We start from the raw sequence: 25,846 nt of genomic DNA on the forward strand, positions 1-25,846 counted from the left end.
TTGTAGTTCAGCATCACTGAAGGGAGAACATTTCTGCGGGGTTAAGGTTGAGGTTAGCGATTTAGCTGTCAGCGGTTAATTCTAGGAAATGCATTATGCCAATGAGCATCCTGTGCATGTGCAGAGAAATGCAGATGCAGAGGGGGAAAGAATTTGGTGTAGTCCAAAAATGTTTCTCTCCACTTTTTTTCTGATTTCCTTTCCAGAGTTTTGAAATGGTAATGAGGCTGCTGGTATTTGCATAATGTGCCTTTCCTCATTCCTCTTTTTCTACTTATCCAGGCTCTCTTCTACTCAAATTGCGGTTCTCCTGCCTCTTACCATCTCCTTTCATTGCATTTATTCTTCTCCTCCCACTAACCTGCTCTCAGGTTCTTAAGTGCTCATAGATTATTGACAACTCTAAATAAAGATACGATAAGATAAGCAGTTCAGCCAGACAACAGGAGCTGACCAACAGGTCTGCCACTTCCTGTGTGAACAGCTCCTCATTCTTAGCAGGCTTGCTCAAAGCCTCTCATTCAGCTCAGCCCTAATATCAGCACTGTGCAGACGGAAAATGGACACTGCACAAAGCCTTAAGACTAAAAAACTGAAAAGGAAAAAAAGAAATACTGCTGTCAAATTTCTTGCCGATTACGACGGTGCATGCCAGGCAGGCAATGATGAAAGGAGCCATAACGAAGTCCTTCTGTGAGCTACAAAAGCATTTCTGGTCTACATAATCTGTCACTTCTGCTCCCACTTTACTCTTCTATTTTCCATCCTCTTCTCTCAATTTGTCTTCCTCTCTCCTCCTCCTTCCTCATCACTTCTCTCACCTTCCCCTCCCTCCTCCTCGCTCCCTGCAGCGTCTGTGCTCTGACAGTTATGTGTGAGTGGAGCGTGGGCTGCTGCTAATTTGTGCAGAGTGGGAGAAAGCTGTTTTGGCTCACCGAGGGGGGAAAAAAAAAAGCCCAGTTTAGCCTATATGATGGGATGGATGGATAGATAAGCCAAACTAAGCACAAACACAAACACACACACACACAAAAACACTCATTTAATATATGTTTGTTTAGCCTGTAATTTTCACATCCTCGTCTAATGTCACATGTGCATTTACTGATAGAAGCAGCTGCTCAAACCTACATTCACATCCAAAGTGTGGAAGTGACTCTGAAAGGTGCAGACTTCTGTTCCTCTTACAGTACCTCCTCCTGGGTGCAATTTAGTCATCCTGATTAATATGCACCCAAATCTGTTTCTATCAGAGTCTTCCTCATTATCTCCCTCATTTTTAAATTCCACTAGCATTCATCATGTCGCCTGATTGACACCCACTCAAATTTTGATCTGAAACTTTAAAAAGAAAGAAAGAAAATGCACAGTCACAGACTTGTGGCTTTAAGGTCGGCACCACTCACTGATGCTGTTAGCATCTCATTAAGGTCTGTGTTGAAATGGACTTTGCAGCATCAAATAAACACACACACACACACACACACACACGCACACACACACACAGAGGAAGTGTTACTGTTGCTCTTGGCACCCACTTAATTAATTCTAACACATCGTATGAATGTGTTAATAGACCATTGTACTGTACCTATTCCAATAAAATGCTGTTGTCCTTTTTTGGCAGGCATTTAAACATTTAGTTATTCTTAGGGTTGGAACAGTCTCCACATTTTCAAGTGAATTTATTCAGCATCTCAGTCCAGCGAGTTAACTGTGGAAATACAAGTGTACTAGCTTTGAAGAGAACCGGTTAATCTTCCATCTATGGCGGATCCTTTGTGGTATACACAGTATGGGTGGCTGCGACCTGTGATGAAACACTATTCCTGTGTGCTGCCCACAATGATGGTATCATGACAGCAGTTTTGCAATACTCGATGCTCTGCAAGAAAATTATCTACGATACATCAAATGTCTTAATGTCTTAATGAAAAAAAAAAAAACAACCTCTGAAAGTGCAAAAAAGCAGGAATTCTGTATTTTTTCACTGCCCTTTGTTGTTAGTGTGCGTACTATCGTCACTATTCAACATCAATTTTGTGCCAGTTCAGTTAATCAGATCTCTGATTTTCTTTTTATTTAGTTTATCCTTTTTACAGCTACTTCCCTTCACTTTAACCTCATTGACTTGATAAGCACCCCAATGAAGAGCCATGAAGTAGTGACTCCTGCAAGTCAAATTATCAATGGAATCTGCTAAGAGTACCTGTATATTTCAATAAAAATAGTCAAAAGAGGCGCCGTGTCCTCTCTGTGCTGCCTCCCCTTTCATCTCACCCACCAACCGGCCCAGCAGATGGATGCCTCTCCCTGATGCTGGTTCTGCCAGGTCTCTTCCTGTTAGACAACAGATCTTCCTTCCTACCATCGCCAAACTCTTTCTCACAGGGAATTGGTGTAATATAACTGAAATTGCATCACAAGAGAAAGTAATGTAATATAATGTCCTAGAAATATTTTTTTCCACTCTAAATACACTGTGGACATTTTGTCTATAGCTTCTTAGCATTTAAAGTGTAATGCACACTGTAATTTATGGAGCCAGTCACACAGACCTAGAGACCAGTTGGAGACCACCTGACAACCACCACAAGAGGAAAGAAATGAGCAATTGCCATTTGCTATAGTCACCTTTAGTTTGTATGGAAGGTACTAACTTGTCTAAACAGTTGTAAAACAGGAGACTGTGGTCCAAACTAGAAATGGAAATCTTCCACCTTCTGAAGTTTCACCTTTGGAAAGGTAAGGCACATTTATAAAAAAAAAAAAAAAAAAAAAAAAAAGTTTTAAAGTGCCCACTTTCCAGTATGTGCCACGCCTTTTTCAGTTTTACTGCGACTCGGTTTGCAAGTGCGTGGGCGCCTTCCGTCTTCTGTAGGAAGTGCAGGCGTCCGAGGCAATCAGTTTTTTGGTGCAGCATTCTCTTTGCAACCACTTGCCAACCAATCAGGAAAACCACATTTTTTCTTAGAAGCTGGAGGTTACTAGGTGGTCATTTACTGGTCTCTAAGCTTGTGTCAGTGAGGTCTTATTGATATTTCAATTTATAGCAATTTGTATGGAGGAAGTGACTAAAGCCTTGAAATAAATTCAAACAATTTATTTTTTAACTGCTTCTTTGTTGATATGGTGACAAACATGAGTGCTACCACACACAAAAAATAGTGCATTTAAGAAACTACTTTCACTTCTTTCATATGACATAGGGTTAGTTTCTTTTCTCCATTTTTGTGAATGTCAATGTATCATTACACAGTGATGCGATTTTGTGTATAACAGAGGTTTAACACCCATTGGTCCTATCCACCACATGAGAAAGGGGTCAGAGGTTAATCCCTGCTTGTCACTATTAGCAGAGAACACAGGCTACAGTGGAGCTCTAACACTTTCTACAAATCTCAGACTTGCAGTACATTATGAAGTTTCACATTTACTTCCCCTTTCAGTATGCTCACTCGCCCACACGTTCATATTCTTTCTGTTTCGCTCTCTCATTAGGGAGTCAGTTAAAGACTTGTAAATGTCAATATCATTAAGTTCATTTCTCTCCATATTATAGATACCAGCTCAACAAAGGCAGGCATCTAGCCCAAAGTTAACCGAGGAGTAGAGAAGGAGGGGATAAAGTGTGTTGGTCTAATGGGGTATAATTTTGTACATGCATTATATTATGCTCCAAGCTCTAATAAACACATAATTACACCAAAGCTTTCGAGCAGACATCAAATTTTATGGAAGACTAAAACTTTCTAGATTTACAGCTTTGCTAAGAAACTCTAAAAACATTCTATTTTAATTTCATTCACAAAGTAGGGGTTTTCATATTTTTTTATACTGAAAACTAAAATGAAACTTGAAAGCCTCTGAGAGCCACTTGTTGTTTTGGGTTTTATTAAATACATGGATGTAGGCAGTCGGTCGAGTTGTTTTCGTGTCTCCCGGACTGACTCATTGCTGTTGAGATCAAAGCAGAGGCCTTACAATCCGGAGGATCCATGGTTCTTCTTGTCACTGAAGTTAGTCCTTTACAATCACTCTCGTGCTTTGTATTTGGCACCAGTAAGCTTTCCGCCTCAAAGTACTGCAGGATGGATACCAATCTAAAGATCACGAATGCCTAAAACGTCTGCACCATTGTCTATGTGCATGCGTCTGTCTGTGTGTTTATGCCATTACGTGGGTCACCACTGCAGGCAATGAAACATACTATTAGCAGACTACAGCTCCGAGCCTTGGCACCCATATCTGTGACATCACTGCTGCATCAGCATTTCGTCCTGCCACATGGGACAAACATACCGCTTGTGGGTTGATGACATGCTTATGTGGTGCGATCATCCTACGTTCCTGTCAACAAGAAGATGAAGTTCCAACCAAATTTGCTTGTGCCACGTGCACTTTCACGTAAATGCACACGCAGAGCGAATTCTAAACGGAGTCTGTCACTGAATAGCACATTGTCATGTACTAAAAACAACACGCAACTTCAGCTAGTGGAAATGATTGCATGGCTGGGCCTAAATGATAAGTTCCCTCATAATCAGACACTGACAGGGTGCATTCTTAAGCCACATATTAGCAAGCAAAAGAAACCTGATCACCTCTGAGCATTAATGTTCTGTAACCACCTGTGGTGTACACGACCCAAAGACAAGACTGGATCAATTGCTCAGCTCTCAGTAAACACATGTAAGATGTACACCACTGAATTAATTGTACTGGATAACCTGTTCAACTGCTCATTATCCAAGTATCTAATCAGGTAATCACATGCCAGAAACTCAGGGCATGTGCACACGCACACACTGTCAACATGACCTGCTCAAGTTCAAACAGAGCAACAGAACGGAGAGGAGAAACGTGATTTAATTTACTTTGAACGTGGCATGGTTGTTGGTGCCAGAAAAGCTGGTCTGAGTGTTTCAGAAACTGCTGATCTGCTGGGATTTTCCCCACATAACCATCTCTACGATGATCCAACACAGAGAAAATATCCAGTTAGCAGCAGTTCTCTGGGTGAAAAAGCCCCGTTGAGATAAGGGGAGATATCCAGACTGTTTCAAGCTAATAGGAAAGCAACAGGAACTCAAATAACCACTCGTTACAACCAAGATACGCAGAAGAGCATCTCTGAACACACAAAACGTCTAACCTTGAAGCAGATGGGCTGTAGCAGCAGAACACCACATCATGATGGTTTTGAAAGAGGAGTGGAAGAAGCTATCTATGTCCACTGTGAACGACCCTCTTTGAACAGAGGCGGTGGTTTACGGCACTGTCTGCCATCTATAATCCAGTTTTGAGATCCATTCCCAGACGCCTTAACGCCCGCTCATATCCTGGGCCTTCTGACCTCAGAAAATCACATGATAGGGCTGGGGCTTGGCTGACTGTGACCTACACCCGTTTTCACACCTTGGCTCATGTGATTAGGTAGAGGATCATTAGGGGGTCCATTGTCCCTCTGGGGGGGACACTCCCACAGGGCTTAAATCTGGGACTCCACCATTTGACCCTAGAACTGAAGAAGCTTCTTGGATGAGAGGTGAAACGTCTTCAAGCAACTTAAAGAAGTCCAGACGCTTTTCTTTCCAAGCTCCTTAGACTACGATGACCTGGATGACTGAGAACCTTCACAGACATACCACACCGTGTGCTTCTCCTGTCAACTAAGAACAGGAAACTGAGGCTAAGGTGGATCCAGCCTCCCTTGTACCAACAGTTTGGATGGTGGTGTAATGAATTTTGGGGATATTTTCCCTGCAAACTTTTTGGCCCCTTATTACCATTTGAGAGCTTGGTTTAAATGTCATCGACTACCCGAGTATCATTTCTGACCAACCTGTAAAAACCTGTAATAAAAATTTGTGCAGTGAATCCAAACAATGACAAGACTGATCCAAGCCATCAACACCAATCCAAATACAGTTCACACACATGCAGTTACACAGACAAATAAGCCCTACCAAAATGGTTGTGTGCCGTTGGTTTAATAAGTTCCAGAGGCTTCTCCGTGCTGGTTAATCCACCTGTCAGAGAGAAGGAAAAGTTGGGCTAAATATGGTCTTTAATGTGGCAACAAAATTAACTTTAAAATAGAATTCAAAATTAATTCTCAGTTTTGCATGGATTATGCAGGACTGGATTAAGTTAAGTAGGATTAATTTCAGTCATCTTTGCAAGCCCTCATTAGTGAGAGTATTAATATTTATATTGCGATGCTTATGAAATTAGCATTAGTGAAATCTGAGTAGAAAAGTAGTGAAGATGACTTAAAAGCATTCACAAGCACAATGTCAAAGTCTCTTCTTAAATGGATCAGTCTTCAGGCTTTCTTAATCTGGCTTCACTGCTACAGATATCTGCTCAAAAGAAGGCCTGCTGTACTTATGACTGTACGTATCAATATGTCAGCAGATTTTAACAATGTTTCCGGCTTCTTTTAGGAGTCCAAACTGCTTGATGTAGTACAGAAAGCTGGAAGTCCAGAACTAGACTTAAGCCTTGTCCATTACACATGTCCTCCATGCCAGGCCCCTGTCGTATGATGGAGTGCATGTGTAATTATTAGCTGCATGTGATAATAAAACAAGCAGCAAGTGATTCAGTTGTGGCCTAGCCTTTAAAAAAATGTAATAAAAGAGAATTCAGTAATTTCCAAAACTCTACATTTAATTGGAAACTAATTGGAAGACAACAGCTGCTGAAACTGAGGAGTGGATCTGTGCAACAGCTTTCAAAACACATGAGAGACAATGAAAGCATTTGAGATTTGAAAGGAAGATTTTCTGGTTTTTAAAGAGCTTTCCCCCCACCTCCACTCTTGTCTGAATTTCAGCTGCTCATAAGTTTCGCACCCAGAAACGTTCTTTTTGTACTGTATCAGGTGTAGAATGAGGTTTGGTATTGTCTTGCTGAAATAATAAAATCCTCCCCAGAAAAGAGATTCATGGGTGTCAGTATATTTCTCCACAACCTTTATATAAATCATTAAGCATTAAAGGTGCCTTCACAGATGTGTGAGTTACTCACACCATATACACTAATGTAGCTCTAATATAATTTAGCTTTAATATCTTTTTTCCCTCTTTAGCCTGGATAATTTAGCACACACATTACATATAGTTTATTTACATTTTACACATATCCCTTTTTAAAAAAAACAAACAAAAAAAAAAAAACCACAGTTTTTTCCTGTATTCCCATTCTTACCGCTGCTAACATATATTTTTAAATTGTATTTATTATCCACTTTTTTAAATTTTCTCATACGGCCAAAGACTTTGACCTACTATCAGGTGCTAAGACCTTGCAGTGTGTGGGAGTGGGGCTCTAGTATGCTGGGCTTATAATGAAATAGTGAAAGTGAAGCAGTGCGGACTCTCAGCTTTCACTTCAGTGTATGTAGTGAATTGTATACCCTTTTGTTCACTGTTGTTAGAGGCAAGTTAAACATAAACGTATATCAAGCAAACATCACATTTAATCTTCCATTATTCATAACAGCCTTCCAACATTTATTAACAGATATTCGAGCTCTTCTTCTGTGTACTGCAGCCTTGTTTTGTCCTAAGACTCTTGTTTAGCAAGTGATTCACAATATCAGTCACACTGGCATCAAGTGACAACAGTGTTATGTTTTATTTCATGACTAAGTTATATGAGTTCAGTACAGGGATGTGATCACCAACACTTACTGACTGTACAGGACACACAGAGTTATAATTAGCCTGCTGGACTGAATTTTAAGAAGGCAGCTAATATACATTTTAGAGCGTTTCCAAGGTTACCTCAATGAAGAAATTTCAGCTTTTGGGCGACACCGTCAAACGGCAAACAGTTTTTGCTTGCTTTTACAAACTGTCACTCTGGTGCTCTGTGGTCTTGAATTCAAGCTCTTGTGCTGAATACAAGCTTGCTGCCATATTTCTACTCAGCTTCGTTCAGCCTACATTAGTTTATCTTTAAGACTGGCAGCTGGTATGCATGGTGGGGTCAGTAATCCTGCAATTATCACCACTTTTGGGAAGCAAACTCTTAGAATGTAGTAAATGTCTAACTTTGTCTATAATCAGTGGGTGCGAGCACAAACACAGCAGGCTGTCAGAGTTAAAAATGTGTGCCAGACGAGCAAAAAACGCCGAAAACTGACACACGATATAAAATCGACAATGCTTAGCAAATTTGAAAAGCAAATAGTAAGTGTGGATGGAAATCACAATATCAAAAAAATGTTCATCGTTTTCTTGAATCATTGGAGACAGACATGCGGAAAGAAAAGAGAAAGTGTGGAAGAAAAGGAAAATGTGAAAGGAGACCATGTGCTGTGGCCACATGATCGAGCAGCAGTACATGACATACCCACAACTACTATGGATTTTGTTTTTCTGGGTTGCTAGGCACTATTTTGAGCCCAAGCAGACTGTCCTATGACTAATACATGATGAAGGGAAGGGCTGAATTAAATATTCATATCGCACATACAAACACAGTAAATGCATTTCTTGAATTCCTGGGCAACGCCTGCTTCCTTTGTGTGTTTAACAGAACATACTGAAAAAGCAAAGATACAAAACTAAAGAGAAGAGAAGCTTTGAATAGACAGAGTATTATAAGAAAGCTGTGCGCGCACACGTGTGTGTGTGTGTGTGTGTGTGTGTGTGTGTGTGTGCTTGTGCGTGCATGTCAGTAGGATGGCAGTGGCAGATGGCAGAAAGATGACACCAGAGCTTGATGGGCAAGAGACAGGCCACACTTAAACACACACAAAGGAAGATTTGAACGTGTGAGTGACTGTTATACATCTTCCCTCTGTTACACCAAATTCCATCACCTCATTTTAACCTCTTTGCCTTTGGCCTCATGGAAACTCTTTGTATGGACTTTCTCTTTAATATATGCAGAGATATGTATAACAGCCTGATTTTAGCCTGAAAAAGAAGACATGGGGTGGTGCTTTAAGATCGGCAGACAAAGTGGGCACTGTGCATGACAGTTAAGGTCTACTTTTACCTTGTATAGTGTGTCGTAATGGGGGGAAATCTATGCTGCAAGATTTTATGACTCTTTATCTGCCACAATGATCAGCAACACAAATGCTGTTTACCTTCAGTTTTTATTGTGTCTTGGTCAGAGCAGTTTTACAGGAGTAGATTTTTATGTGTGACTGGAGGGAGTGACTTAAAAAGGAAGACAAATATAAGGCTCAGAAATGTGTGTAATTATCTGCATGTGCAGAGGAAATGTGTTTCGCGGAAACCAACCAGCTTCATTGGGTTGTCGACTATGACCAGTGTGACCTCTTAACGCCTGAGCAGGAAGACGGGTCAAGAGCTTTCTGCCATAACACGTAGTGATGAGAGAAGGTCTCCATGGGAACCAGAACAAACAAATAGGCAGAAAGAGAGAACGTGTTGTTTTAAACCTAGTGTTTGCAATACTCATGGCACTACCCCTAAATAGCCTGAATATCTCGGCTCAACAAGCGGTCACAGTGCTTGTTGTTAATGCATTTTCCAGCACATAAACAGTCCCAGAACAACAAATGACATAGTTGTGCAGAAATTGATAAAAGCCCAAAGTAAACATGACATAGGAACACTTGAGGAAGGTTAGTATTGTTAATGAGATTATGGGTTGGAACAAAAAAAAAGCAGTAATTAAATCTTCATTTGAGTCATCTCCCATTCTTAACATTCTTATTTAGGTTTTGCGTGTTAAATTATATTGTTCATTTTCTTAGAACAGGCACATCCACGAAGCACAGGATAAACACCTAGTGTTTCTGGGGAAATGTGTGACAGCAATGATGTTGCCAAAGTTTAATTTTCTTACAATTATGATTAAAAAAAATTAAATAAAAACATATCGACAAGTTACAGGATTACAGATGTGGGGATAAACTCAACCGATGAATTGAGGTTGGATTGTTGGTATGACAAAACAGGCTACTTGAGGGCATTTCCTGTTATCAGGAAATTATCAGTAAATCAAAATAATCAACAAACAGACTGACAATAAACCTCAGATCTTAACTCGGCAATCTGACTGAATCACCATTATATCGGGTTATAGCTTTCATTGTTTAAAAGGCCATTAGCAAGTCCAGTTTTTCCTTTTGTATCAAGCATACATGATTATTAGCCCTGCATAACATTACATTACATTAACGCACTGATTGGTAGCAAGAAGATAAAAGAGATTAATTTTATGTGCCGAGCAAAGCACACAGAACTATGTTTTAGGTGTCATGTTAGATAGATGCTGCATACGCACATTCAAGAGCACCTTCATCTGACAATGTATTATAGATATGCTTTCAAATTCTGTCTTGACCTCTCATGTCCCTTAGACACAAAAATTGGAAAGCCAGTGTTCTAGCTAACCAGGTCCAATATGTCCTACTTTGCTCCTGATTTACTTTCTCCTAAGGCCAGCATTAATCAATCGAGTACCTATATCGAGTCCATTGGAGAAGACACCACGTGTTACCTGCAAAATTGCCTGCAAAGCCCTTTAATTCATTTTAAGGAGGGCACTTATCCATACTGTCCAAATAACGCATCAGGTGTGTCAGAGTTTTATTGAACAGTTGTCCTCTCTACAGTACAACTATTATCTGCATTTACGGTTTTGAAAAGAGCTAAAGTTCAAGAGAGATGAGGTAAAGAGGTTCACCACCACTCACAGCTCATTCTGTGGTCTGAGCTCTGGCTCAGCTGCTGAACAAATGGGAAGAGGAGCACTCGAAATGGCTTAATTATTTATTTTGTTATGACACATTTTACATCATCAGTATTTAGAGGATGTGCTTGTTGTGCAGCATAATGCACAAAGTGTTATTAAAGTAAGTAATGTCCTGCGGGGTGTTAATGCTGTGCAGAAGTTACATGTGTTATGTGTACGAAATGGCTATTATAATGTGCTGACCTGTGACCTTTGCCATATGCATACCTCCTAGCAAAGACTGACCATACTCCTCAGAGACAAGTAGGAATACAGAGTGCATACGGTATGTAAAAATAAATCTGACATAAAATTTAAAAAAATACATGTGTGCCCGTAAGCTCAGGCAGGAAAATGATTTGCTCTCTTTCCTTATGTCATATTCCTTTTGTAAAAGCCTAACAGCCTTCCTTGTGGACAGACATACGTGATCGCCACATGGAAAAGGAAGAGGAGGAGTGCCAAGTTACCGATGGCTGGCAGAACGACAAGTTGGCTCCGAGGCCAACAGGAAGCAGGAGTGCCTGGTTCAGTGGATACACACCCGGTGTACTAAGCTAAGGGGAGAGCCCTTCCACAGCGTAATAAGAGACGCACAAAGAATACATGAACATTCATAAGAACACATAAGACAATGTGATGACATTTAGACACCCAGCTCGCACACACCTTTCCTCCCGCTAGACCGAAGGTGCCAAAACCGCCTTGTTCAGGGCCGCTTCTCTGCACCATTACCATACACGCCAACCTGTCTAGTCCACTACAACTCAGTCTGGTGTATTCTGAGCCCTGCCACCCTCTACTCTGCCAACTATGCCATTCTGTCTGCCGAGGCTCCACCAAAACTGCCCTTCTGCTACAACCAAACTCCGAGCCAGTCCGAGAGGGTGCCAGCAACGCCAACCTGTCATCGCCACTCTAAACCGCAAGATAATCTGCTGGGAAGCCAACATATGAGGAGACTCAATCCAAAATGAGATCTCAATCATGTGACTGAAAAAATGACTTTCCATGGAAACTTGCAGTTTCTGTATTTGGTAAGGAAGCTTCTTTTTTCCCCTTTCCTTGACATCCGTCGTTTGCTCATACTGTCTAAAATGACCTGTATAATTAAAGAGTCACAGGACAGGTCAAACCAACATGACTCCTGAGCTTAACAAGAAGTCACCAGCTGTAGAATCAGCCATTTCTGTGTGGAAAAAAATCCTACTCCTCACATACAGGGTCTTGAATAATCAGACCCCATATTATCTTAATATAGTACCATATCTTCCATTAGAGCACTTCGCTCTCACACTGCAGGCTTACTTGTTGTTCCTAGAGTATTTAAAAGTAGAATGGGAGGCAGAGCCTTCAGTTTTCAGGCCCCTCTTCTGTGGAACCAGCTTCCAGTTTGGATTCAGGAGACAGACACTATCTCTACTTTTAAGATTAGGCTTCAAACTTTCCTTTTTGCTAAAGCATATAGTTAGGGCTGGACCAGGTGACCCTGAATCCTCCCTTAGTTATGCTGTAATAGGTGTAGACTGCCGGGGGATTCCCATGATGCACTGGGTGTTTCGTCTTCACTCACTACGTGTTCATACACCTCTCTTTATTCAATCATCAGTTATTATTAATATCTGGCTCTCTTCCACCACGTGTCTTTTGTCCCGTCTCCATCCCATCACCACCAAACGGTCGCAGTAGATGGGCGTCTCTCCCTGACTCTGTTTCTGCCAATGTTTTGCCTCAATAAGATATTATTACCACTGAAGACTATATCAACTAAGACAAAGAGAAAAATTGTGTACAAATATATCGTATTCTAATAAAAGTTCAACAGTTCCAACAATCACAGTCTATAAATTAAAGTCGGACAGATTAATCACTCACGTTGATACAGACTTTTGTATATAATAACAGATAAATTAGAGAGGATGTCTGATAGAGTTTCAGCTAACTCAGAGATGGTGCCCCTATGACATATTCTAATCAACAAACCTACTGGAACTTTCTAGAGACTGACTTCTACATTATTCATTCATGCTTTAACAATTAGCAATGCACAGAACAGCAAATCCTTGTATTGCCTGTTGAATCCATCTATGTGCAGGCTAAACCCATGAAAAACTTCTCACCACTGCAATGCTGCAAACCACTTGTTGGTGTTGTGGCCATGTTTACCAACTACTCAGCCCTTCCTCTGGGCATTTTAAACCTACGAGACAAACCACAGCCTTTGACTTTATTTTTACTGCTGAGGCTTTTTACATTTGTCTGACTGCGCTCACATGTGTGTACTGTTTGTGTACACATACATTTGTGTGGCTTGGCTGCTATTAAACAACAGAATTTAGGTATTTATAGTACACACAATATGCATTTATGTGTATGTACTACAATCAAGTTAAGACTTAAATACTAGTTTCTAAGGCCAAAGTATATTTACTTGTTAAACAGGAGAATAACAGAGCTTCTGATATTTATATACAATAAATAGTTAAAAAAGCTTATTTTCATCATTGTTTTGTCCAAATAGGCTGCCTTAATTAAGAAGCAATTTTTGCACAGAGGAACAGCCAAACGCTTGTCCTAATATTAAAAAAAACACTTATATAGTTTCAATATGATGTACTATATACTCCTATTTTCATTGCAACTGTCAAGCTGTCAACTGCCTTAAAACCCCCACAGAAACAAAGCCAGCTTCTCAAATTCATTAACAGGAAAACAGATTTGTGGTAAAATGCAGCAGCGACACAGCTGAAAACACACAGAAAGAAGTGATCTGTGTATGTGTGTGAGGCCTGCTTTTCTGTAAAGATGCTGCCTGGAAAAGAGGTTAATTACTACACATGTTTTTGTGCCATCAACAATGACAAAGAGCATCGGTGACGCTCGGGCCCATGTTTCTCATTGAGTTTTAGGTGCAACTCATCACAAAGACTCAGTGCTCAGTGAAACAAGGGCTGCGTACACATTTAACCAGGAGCACATGTGAGCATCCAGATATCCTCGACAGGATATTTGTAGCTAAAAAAGTAACAATTCGGATTTTAGGTCAAACGGTCTGGTCCAATCTACCACTCTTACTGTGTCTCACTCACACACACACCAACTATCCACAAACAGAGTCCATGTGGGCTGGCAGCATGCAGGCAACATGAAGTAAGTCCACTGAGAGACAGCAGATTCCCATGACATGCAAGACTGGCGCTGTGTGCGCATGTTCTAGAAAGGCCTGAAAGAGGAATTTAAAAAAAGAGCGAGTGACATTGTCCAGGATTGAAGGGGTCACTGGGAAGAGAGAAGGACCTTTGTGTTTGTAAGAGCATTACAACATGTGCACGTCACTCGGCAGAGTCCACATTAGTTCATAAAGATTGTAAAATATACAGATGTGGAGGAAAGAGTGTGGACTCCAACAAAATAGATCATTTCTGCTGAATTTTAAGTAAAAAGAAGTTAATACAGTCCCACAGACACATAAAAAAGTGTTAATACATGTTTTTTCTTTCATTAAAGCAGTTACACTTCAAAGAGTCTGAATTCATCTTATATTCTGCATTATACTGTGCTCAGTCCATTCACTATCTGAAACAAACTATTTCAGCTCCTTCCTTTAAGTGTTGTTTTGCTGGTTTGCTGCTCCTCACGAGCAGAAGATCTAAACTAGGTGGGGCTTCTGTGAGCTTTGCAGTCCGAGCTGCGCCCGAGCTTACCTTATTAAGACTTTCCTCTCCCGCTGACATCATACAGACCCCAAGATTGTTTCTGACAGATTTTTCCCCAGAGTGCTTATTCATATTTAATATGAATGATAATTTTAAACATTCTTACATTAATTTACTTTGCACACAGACGCTAAATTATTTCACACTAAACTAAACTGATTAGCCCATCTGAATTTAATCTGTTATGCATCCATTCTGCAGGACAATAGCCGGTGTGAGCGACTCACCCCCGTCTCCTGAGCAACCCCAACCCATCGATCTTTGGCAAACCTCTCAGGATTTAATGGTCTTCTGGCCTTGGTCTTCAGCGCTCTGTGCAGGCCTGTCAGTACTTTGGTCTCCTGGAGGTTGTTCTTCACCAGGAATGCCGCACGTTTTGGGTTGTTGTGGTGTTTGAGGACAAAGCGAGAACACAGATACAGTTTCGCTGTATCTGTGAAAAACTCGACTACTTGAGTTTTTCTTTCTGAATCTTCACGTCTTCCTTTCTTTATGATTTCTTCGGCCTTGCTGAGATTCCCAGTTGCAGACACATAACACTCCCACCACCGTGCCAGACTTTTAGCTTGTCTTGGTCTGCGGCCTCACAGTCTGTCCCCGTGCAGGATTTTGATTCTGATGTGATTGTCTTCTTTGAGTCTAAAATTTCTACAATTTACAACTTGGCTAAGTGTTTCCCGAGTGTCTTAGGAGTCCTTGTGGGGTCTTTAAACATGTCTAGCAGAGTCGATCTTTGAAAATCTTTGAAATCTTTGCTTCCTCCTTCAGACTTGTTCTGTGCTGAATGGCTCTCTTTGAATTTCCAGATAATACTCCTCAGTCTAGTTCTATCCACTTTGGAAGCTCTGTGATAACTTTGTATATTCACCTCCTGCTTTGTGAACATCAACATTTCTTTTTTCTGTTTTGGTCATATGCTTTAACAGTGACAGCTCAAACCTCTGCTGAAATATTTATACTGTGTGTAAACTTGAAGATAATTCTTGAAATAATTTTATCCTCCTCTGTGTGACAGAAAATATAGAAATAAGGAAACGTATAAGATATCCACTTTAACTAAAAAAATGTAAACATTGAAAATGAAAATATATATACTGCTGTTATAGTGTGCTATCATCAGGGAGGCTATATCATTCACTTCAATTCCATTTTATTTATACTGCGCCAAATCACAACAACAGTGACCTCAAGGCTCTTTATATTGTAACGTAGACCCTACAACAAGGGGCGGCCATCTGCCTCGACCAGTAAGGAGAGGAAGACGAGACAAAAGACGCTGTTGAAGAGAACCAGAGATTAAAAACCAAGTATGATTCAATGCAGAGAGGTCTATTAACACATAGTGAGTGAGAAAGGTGACTGAAAAAGAAAACCTCAGTGCATCATGGGAATCCCCCAGCAGCCTACGTCTATTGCAGCATAACTAAGGGAGGATTCAGGGTCACCTGGTCCAGCCCTAACTATATGCTTTAGCAAAAAGGAAAGTTTGAAGCCTCATCTTAAAAGTAGAGATAGTGTCTGTCTCCTGAATCCAAACTGGAAGCTGGTTCCACAGAAGAGGGGCCTGAAAACTGAAGGCTCTGCCTCCCATTCTACTTTTAAATACTCTAAGAACAACAAGTAAGCCTGCAGTGTGAGAGCGAAGTGCTCTAATAGGGTGATATGGTACTATATTAAGATAATATGGGGCCTGATTATTCAAGACCTTGTATGTGAGGAGCAGAATTTTGAATTCAATTCTGGATTTAACAGGAAGCCAATGAAGGGAAGCCAAAACAGGAGAAATCTGCTCCCTCTTTCTAGTCCCTGTCAGGACTCTTGCTGCAGCATTTTGGATCAGCTGAAAGTTTTGCAGAGAGTTTTTAGGACATTCTGATAATAATGAATTACAGTAGTCCAGCCAAGAAGTAATAAATCCGTGAACTAGTTTTTCAGCATCACTCTGGGACAGGATATTTCTAATTTTAGAGATATTGCGTCATTACCATGTGTGCTCCAAGCTGCGCCAACAAGAAAGAAGGTAAACTGTTTTAACCGCGGTATCTGCCGTACCTCGCTGATATGTTATAACCAGCTTTGTGGCTATTCCACTTGATTTCAAAACACGTTTGTGCTTTATTAGCCTTGAGAGCCACAAAGGACTAAGCGCGGGAAATTCAAAGGATGTAACACTGAGAGAAATCCCAAGGTTTCATCAGAACTCTACACAGTACCATGTTTACCCTCTAACCTCAACTCATTTGTCATACCATTCTATTGTGAAAGGGACAAATGACTTTTTCTTACGGTAAGGACAATAGAGGCTTGATAAGTTCTCCTACGTTGAATGCAGGCACCACCAGTTTAAAATGCAGGACTGAAGCCACCATGATGAAGACAAAAGAGTGAGACGAACAGAGACCCGTCATGACAAGCTAGCTACACCACCAGGCTGTAAACCACTGGAGTTAATTGCACCTTTTGTGTATCAGAGTTTGTTTTTACAAGAACTGTATTCACTGTGTGTGTTGATGCCGGGAATATGGGTGTGATTCTCAGCATGTAAAGTCATGTTGACTCCTGTTGATTTTGTGTGTATGCTGCTGAGACCTGTTATTAGTCTCTCTATAGGCTGTGTGTTTACATATGTAGATATAGTGAAAGTCAATAGCATGCCCCTGATTCTCTTTACATTATGTTAATAGGTAAACTTAAAAGACACCCAATGTTTAACGCTGGTTAAAAAGCTGGAGGTGATTTTTTCCCCCTATCCTGTATCATCATTTACATTTTTAGGCCTATAATAACCCGCAAGCTACTGAACCTGGAAACATCCAGGACATCTGGACAGCCAAAATTCTACCCTGCTGCAGTTTTTACCTAATGTGGTATCACAGATACTGCATTCACATTAGACTGTGAATGATTTTTATTTGTCTCAGCATTACAATCTCAGCTCACAGTTAGAAACTAAGACCTTAGGCCTGATTTAGACCTCTGTGGGGAATCTTCGTAGAGCCTACGACGTAACCAGCACAAGAGGCTGACGCTGTTGCCAACATTAATGTTTGTGCTGGTGAATTATGTGTTAATTACTGCGTGGTCATGTCGCAGTGTTTTATGTACAGTGTCAGTCGAGACAAACAAATCAACGCTAGGACTTCTTTCCTTCCCGACTGCCTGCTCTTTGTTGCGGTCAGTTTTTATGTAGGCAAACAGATTTATCTCTCAAGTTTTTCCACTTCTTTGCACATTCCCTCAAGTCCATTCCAACTGTTTCCTCCAGGAATTTGCTGACATTTGTGAGTCCTTACATTGATGCTTTGACTATTATTCATCATACTGAGGCTATGATTGTTTTTCTCTCAGTGATAAATTAAAAAACTGTGGCACAAATGTATCCAGAAATGCACATGAGGAATGAATTGTACTCAACAGGCCAATCAGCAGGTTGTGATGTGTAGTTCCACTTACGGGGCCGTGCACGTCAGGTTAGAGCTCAGGGTTTCAGAGGGTATTTGTGCTTATTTCATAGCTATGGCGTAAATTTTCCACTGAAGCAAAAATCTCCAGAGATACTCAAATACTAACCACTGAGTAGCAGTGAAACTTGGAAAAGAAAAGGAGAATGTCCACCTCGAGTAAAAGTTTTGCCTTACTGCAGAACCAACACATTTCAAAGGCACAACTTTGCAGTTTGTGTCACACTCTTCACAGTTTCACTGCTGTTTCAAGGCAAGTCAGTGTCTTCCATACAAACTATGGGCAACTGCTGCAATCTGCTAGCAACCAAAGAAATCACAAGGAGGCCTTTGGTGCAGCACCTTCTAGCGATAATCAGCAACTTCCATCAACCACTTGCCAACCGGTCGCAGAATACACGCCTTTCCTTAGCAACCACTGGCACTAGCAACCACTGGTTTCCTTAGCAACCACTGGTTGAGAAACCTTTAAGTGCCTGGATGTATCATATCTGGATGTATTGTGGAAGTTACAAATGATTCCCATCTGATCATTTTTGCACCAGCCAAAAACGTTTTTTTGTCAAAGAAACACTTTTTGTAAAAGTATGCATAAATCACCGTAACGATCCTTGTTAATGAAGAAATGCTCCAAATGTGAGTTTATAACATTTCTGACTGAACATGATCCACAAACTACATCGTCTGTCATTTCCCTATAAAGTTTTTATAGTAGTGTAGTATTAGGGAAAACCATATTATTCATTCCTGTTACATTTTTGGTCACCTGATGGTTAAAAGCCCAAAACGCTCTCACTTTTATGATTTTGTTTGGTCTCCAATAACCTCTGAGAAACATTCTCACATCTGGGTTTAATGATCCGAACTTTGATGCTTCTCACATATTGTAAATTACTATATTAATCAGACCTCCAGATGCCTCTCAACTGTTGATGAGCGCAAGTCAAACTCAATTATAAAATGACTGCTAAAAACAATATAATGAGCAAAAAAGGAGTCTAGAAGGCTCGGTCGGATGAGCAACCTTGGTGATGTGATCATTTATTGTTAATCACGGTGAAATTTAATTAAGTCATTAGGCCTTAATAAATCAAACAACCACAAACTTTGTACAAAACATTTGAAACCCAATCCAGAATGAACCAAAGAGATGCTAACAAAGGGGGGGGGGGGGGGGGGGGGGGGGTTCATCTGCTAAATAGGACAAGAGTTAAAAAAAAAAACTTTAAAATTTAATTTGATTAAAATCATTCAAATTCATTTACGTTGTAGCTCCATTTGAGGGCAAGTTAAAGCACAATTAACAAAATTATCAACTTTCATATCCACCAACAAATCCTTTTAACACGTTCATCATAAAAGCAATAAAACCACAAGTTAAGAAAGGCTTTAAAAGGGAAAGGGGAGTGAGAAAGTGAAAGGAAGAGCAGTAAAGCACACAGGGACGGAGCGAGTGATCCCACTGTCCCATAGCCTCAGGTGCTGTTGGCAACAGCATAGGGTTATAAGGCAGGGTCAGGGGTTAGGGTGACACACTACACATCCTTCAGGAATTGTGTGTGTGTGTGTGTGTGTGTGTGTGTGTGTGTGTGTGTGTGTGTGTGTGTGTGTGTGTGTGTGTGTCAGTGAAGTGGTAAGAACCAAACAAATGCCAGCATCATTAAGCGGCCCTGAGACTACAGCTCACAGATGTCACATGATCACAATGGATGCAAAGAAATATACAAGTCTGCTGTATTACTGGGCTGATGTTGGTTATTGAAAATTAATAATCGTTTCCATTTTCACAAATTGTTCTAAGATAAAACACCGAAACTGGAACCAAATATGGAGCCTGTAAGGAAAGGAAAGTCACTAACATTCATTTTGGCTCCAACATATATCATCCACCAAAATGTGTCTGATCAGTAGCTCTCCCCTACTAATAAAATGCTTCCTGGGGGAGAAAGAAGAAGCTTCAAAGTCATCCTCCAGTCGATATGCGATCCTCCATAAATCCCCGAGCTTCCTACCGTCTCCATTTTCAGCACAAATCCTCCCTGTGAGTGTGTGAAACCTACTCGCACCTCGCCATCAAACTCCTTTCTCCTAAATCAACTCTCGCCACTCAGCCCATCCCCTTCCTCTTTAAACTAAAGCACTATAGTATAACTCTATCAAGGACCCTGAAAAGGGAATCGATTTTAGAGACATCTTGTTCCACTTTTTGCCTCGACTCTGTCGGGCTTTAGCAAAAATATGTGATTTCACAGAAGACAAAGATCTACAGCTACAGTAAGATTAAAGTGAATTAAACTTTATAAATGAACCAATGTAATCCTGTAAAAACAGGATGCACACAGGTCTTTTGTGTCTTAGTGTCCTGCTGCATAAATCATTGATTGTTTAGTAAAGTTTCATACATTTTCTGAAACTGGGAACGCAATTAATAGTTAATACTTTTCTTAATTCATGTTCTCACAATGACATTTGTGACACTGATTATATCCATTACTGCAGCAGTCCCCAACCTTTTTATGCCCGACAATATTTTCACGGACCGGCCTTTAAGGTGTCGCGGATAAATACAACAAAATAAAACTAGTACCGGTACCGAAAAAAAGAAGATTTATTCATAACACACGTGAAAAGACCCAGGAAAACCGAGTTAACGATAAAAACGATAAAAAAATAACGCTGAAAACCGATAAAAACCCTGAAAACCATACATTTCACACCTGAGCCTCAACTCTCGCGGACCGGTACCAAACGACTCACGGACCAGTACCGGTCCGAGGCCCGGGGGTTGTGGACCGCTGCATTACTGTACAAAGACTTTATAGGTAAAAGTAAGCAACAACACTACAACATTAGCCTAATTGTCTGAGTCTAGTTTCATGCAATTATGGGAACATGAGCATGAAACACACTCAATAACTTTTCAGTACATTCCTGAAAAGAGGACTCGCTGCAACACCAGTAAGGAAGGAAGGAAGAGGAGCAGAAGAAATAAAGCAGTTTGAAGGAGAGAATAATTAAGTGGAACCATAGTGCAGGGAAAAAAAAAATAAAGGGGGAATCAATAAGGAGGTAGTTCATTTTTAGAGCTGGCTAATGTATACTACCAGAGAGAACTAACACAACACCGAAAAGACAAAACAAAGAGACAAGTTTTAAAACATGAATATGAACTGGAACATTTTTATACAAAAAGCCTGTGCATTCCCAGTAATTAGGAAGGAATTTCTTACATGTGGCTCTCTCTGACGTCAATCCTGTACCTTCCCAGAGTTTGCTTTCTCTTCCCCGGTGCTGTGAATGTTTAGTGTTAGGCTGCTTTTGGCAAATCTCCTGGACTTGGGTGCTAGAGAGGTTTAGGGGGAAGGGTGGGGTTTCTCTGCTTGTTTGAATAGCAAGCAGAGATGAGCAAGGTAACCCCAGTTCAAGTATTTGGCTCTCCTGTGCTAATGCACTGTTATTGTGTATGTTGGCGATTGCTAAATAAGTATATCTTAACAAAGCCAAAAAGTTCAGATATTTCAAGCAGAGTGCAAAAAATCTGTAGACTTCAAAGACATGAGAACCAATAAATACTGGACTGGTGTGTTCAAACACTCTTATATAAAGTCCATGCGAAGTGTTCATTTGGCCCCAGCCTGTGAGATGGTTTAGATTTTTGATTCTGCTTAAAGTCCTCTTTAGGGAAAATTTACAGTCCATTCATCCAACAATAATTATGTAAATTCATTCTGGACTGCCTGCAATCATAAAATCCTTTCGCTCTGCTTTTAAAAATCAAAAAACACAGCTGATTTAAATTTGGCTGATCTCCACTTGTGGATTTTGTTTTTTTCATTTTTTGTTTTTTTTAAATGGAGTTGATATTTATGAGACGTTCACTGTAAGTGCCATTCTGAACACTGCGTTTTCTGCCATGCACAGAGCCCAAACATTAATTTCCATGTCAAACTAACCTGATTCCCTAGCTTCACAAAACACCGATCAACAGTTTAAGAGTCCAAGTGTCCAAGCTCCAAGTGGACCATTAGGTAAGGCGCATGCAGCCAGGTGCATTTCTAACAACAGTTCCCCATGAAACCATGCCGTCAGCACAGTTCTAGTATGATGTCCTGAGGTATTTAAGGGAGAACATTTGGTGATAATGAATTGAACTGCAGCACTTGTTATTGTGCGCGAACATACAGCAGTTTGAAAACCCAAGAGCTTTTCTTAGCCACATCACCAAAATCTTTAATCTCATTCTTTCCATGTTTGCCAGATTAGATTCCCTGATACTTTACCCTATTCCTGAAAACAAAATAAATTGGACTTATTGTGAGGAAATGAAGTGCAAGTATTAGAATAAAAACAGTGAACTTTTTGAAATCAGTTGACCCAAAGTCTGAATAAATTTGTCCATCAATACCTCATCAGGCAAACTGAATTAACATTTTTACCAAACTAACAAATACTAAAATACTTTAGTTTTCCAAGTTCACAAAATAATTTCAGTTAGTTTTCATTTTTATTACAAATCTTTCTTCACAGCTTGTTTAACTGTAATAGTTTTATTACAGTCCTGGCTTCTTCTAGAGATCACGTGGAGGACATGAAGACATGTATGTGGGACATTGACTCCAATCATCTGGACTCAACATTGAATATCCTTTATCCAGGGAGCTCTATGATACAAAGTCTATTAATGTAGCAGGTTACAGTGAGTGATTGTGCATCTGAGTCTGAACTCCTGCTAACCCTCCACTTAACAAAACACGGCATTAACTGTCAGAAAAACACATCTCATGTGGACTACCTACTGTTGATGCTACAGGTAAGAAAAAGGGCAAATCAGGACAATTTCCCAACCTGATCCTCCTGACACTGTCCAGAATCCACGTGTGGAAACCGCTTAAAAGCAACAAGATTCTCTTGTTGTGCTCGAGTTCTAAACTAGAATATCTGCATCGTGGATCTCTGTGTAATAACCTGATCTGCTTAAGCACGAGTGGATACTGGGACATACATTCTGCTGATGACAGTCCGCTGACAGCATTCATGCAGCACAACATAAATAAGATAAAAGCAATCTTGTAACATTATACACAGCAGCCATCTGCTTTGTGCTGTTTTCTGTTCAACTAAGATAATAGCTGAAATGCAATCAGTTTGTAAACAGAATGGTGTGTGTGTGTGTGCGTGCGTGCGTGCGTGCGCGCGCGCATGTAGTTTACCCCTGCATTCACCAGCATGTCACACAAAACCAGACTAGGGGATTATCTGTAATAATAGTGACTCACTTGGGTTTTAGAAGAGTTTACTATAGGATTACAGACCAGTCTGATGCTGAGTGAATTGCACTGTCATTACAATTATTAATATTCATACTGGGCTCAAACTTACACTGTATGTTTCTTTCATTGAGTGTTCTGATTGCACGAGCACCAAATAACGCACTACACTTGAACTTCACATCTTGATACAAAAGAATGAAGTTACTTGTGTATCTAAGTAATACAGATGGGTCATAACTGGCTGATCTTTGTATTGTTCTGCAGCATGTAGAGACTGTGACTGATCACAGTTGGTTTTAAAAATGTTTAATGATATAATTTGTCCAGTTTATTTGATAAACTTTTAATAATCAAATTATCAGTTTGATATCTCAAGAGCTTATATTAAAGCCACTCGGATTGTTGGGAATTACTGGGAATTTTTAACCAAGTCTATCACTGACAACCAGAATGTCCTTGTATCCATCTTCTTCCTCTACCAAATGTCTATGGGAACAAGCCAACTGTGGAGATACTTACTTTAGGCTTAGCTTATTTGTTTTTCCCCCCATCTCTCTACGTGCCCGGTGCAGGATTGCTTGAGCTCCTTCACTGAGCCTTGTGTGTGGATTCATAGTTCCCATGCCATCTGATGTCAACAAGCTCCTTCAGCAACACTAATCCACTCCTGAAACTCCCCTAGATCAGTTAGCAATGGAAACAAACTGAAGGAGAGCCAACTTTCACACAAGTGTTGTTTAGAACTCGAGAAATCGCCTCATAAAAATGTAAATAACTTGGGACTCATCTCACACGCTGTGCTGCCCATCACATTTGTGTATCTAAACAGGAACGAATGAGGTTAAAAAAAAAATTAAAAAAAAAATTTAGAGGATGACAATAAATCAAGAAGCAGAAAAGTTAAACTGGTGTAAAAATAGCCAAAATTTATGCCGATGTTCATCAGTTTAGATCAACTGTGGTGTTCTTTCAAACTCTTCATTCCATGTTTAGTTACGACTCAAATAAAATTCTGTCATAGTCAGATACACATGTTTGTGACCGTTGAGTTAAATACAAGCTACGTATGGTGAACATGACCCAAAAAACTAATTCACGCAAAAGAAAGTAAAGTTGCATTTGCAGAGGGATGATAAATGAACATAATTTTTTTAATAATAAATAGGTTTTTTTTCAAAAAATAGAATAGTCTTCATCATAATAGTGTATTTATCATGAAGTTCATGCAAAGTTTCACTCAGATTGGTCCACCTGTTAAAGAGGACATGGGGGACAAACAAAAAACCATAGATACATTTATGATTAAATTCTGAATGAAATTTAAAACATTACTTCAGAAACATAAAATATGCACAGCCTATAAAAGTTGCTTTTCTGAAGCCTAAACCTTATCTTTATGGGCATTGCCATGTTGGTTTTTCTAAGCCAGACAAGGCTATATTTAGACAAGAGGGTAGCATGCCAAAATATCAGTTAATTCAAGCAAGCTTGGTTAGCAGCATGCAGCACATAGACGGTACGAATCTACACTCAGAGACAGACGTCTGCTAATTAGTACAAAATAGGAGAGTATTGCTCACCAAACGTAGAACACAGACAGGCTGTTAGTCCAAAATATCGACACATCAAGTCATAATTAATTGTCAGATAATTATAATTGTACTATAAATGCTTGAAAATGGCACAAACAGCATAAACATGTTTGAAAGGGTGCAGATCCGTGGCTAAAACACCACTCAAAGTAGCACCACCTCTAATAATACACACTTTAATTCTTAATAAAATTTACTGAGATGGAATGTTTGGCTTTTATATAATAAAGGTTCCCAATTCATATTAACCTACTAAATTAGTGAGGCAATTGTACACCACTTTACCCCATGCATAAAGTGCTTTACCTGCTTGCATCCATGCCTACAGCTAATTTAGAATCACTGTTTAAGCTAGCATGTATATCTCTGGACTGTGGGAGGAAGGACAGGATGACATGCAAACTGCAAACACAACCCCGGCGGTGATCAGAAGGTTCAAACCCAGAATCGTCTTACTGCGACAGTGCAGGGCAACAATGTTAACGGCTGCACCATCCTCCATGTTGGTTTGCAGAAAGTGAAAAAAATCAGCAAGTAACTTGTTTTTTCTTTTGTCAAGTAAGGTTGCAAACTTGTTAATATCCATAAACAAGGATATTAACAAGGATTAGCCTCAAGTGGACATTTTAGGAACTGCAGTTTTTGGCACATGCAAGGTGGCTTCATTTTTCTGCCCCATAAGTCAGCAGCTGTATAGAATGTGTAATTAATCTAAACTAAACAGACATTTAGGCACATATGAAAGCGTATGTGGATCATATTCCCTTACTTTCCCACTTGGAGGAGATTTTCTCTGTTCAGACAACTTAACTAAACAAAAACCTTCAAGGTCAATCTCTTCATTCCATTCCACTAGTAAGCAGTCCATTAGCCAGCTCATCTTTCCCTAAACGCCTGGCATATTTAGAGAGGCAGTGTTCGGAAGGGCTGTGCTGAGATCACAGAACTGTCAACATGGGCCTCTGACAAGGCAGAGCATTGCCATTACTTTCATGTGAAAGGATGGGTTAATTATAAGATTTGGTTTCTAATATGAAGCCTTTCAGAGGAAGTGGAGAGCTTATACCCGGTAATTAGAC

At 40.1% G+C, this 25,846-nt stretch overlaps 1 protein-coding gene across 3 annotated transcripts in view; it reads right to left on the bottom strand.

Moving 5' to 3' along the window:
- The window catches only part of hdac4 (histone deacetylase 4), a 117,852-nt gene that overhangs the window by 64,946 nt on the left and 27,060 nt on the right, over nucleotides 1–25,846 (bottom strand). For 2 of the 3 annotated variants that reach the window (XM_063497490.1, XM_063497492.1), the window contains exon 3: nucleotides 5,970–6,032. The exons of the other annotated variant lie outside the window; for it this stretch is intronic. In XM_063497490.1, the coding sequence (XP_063353560.1) occupies nucleotides 5,970–6,032 (63 nt within the window). The remainder of the gene's footprint in view (nucleotides 1–5,969; nucleotides 6,033–25,846) is intronic. 3 annotated transcript variants of the gene reach the window in all.

This window comes from Pelmatolapia mariae, linkage group LG16_19, assembly GCF_036321145.2.
Source record: "Pelmatolapia mariae isolate MD_Pm_ZW linkage group LG16_19, Pm_UMD_F_2, whole genome shotgun sequence".
NCBI classification, from domain to species: domain Eukaryota; kingdom Metazoa; phylum Chordata; class Actinopteri; order Cichliformes; family Cichlidae; genus Pelmatolapia; species Pelmatolapia mariae.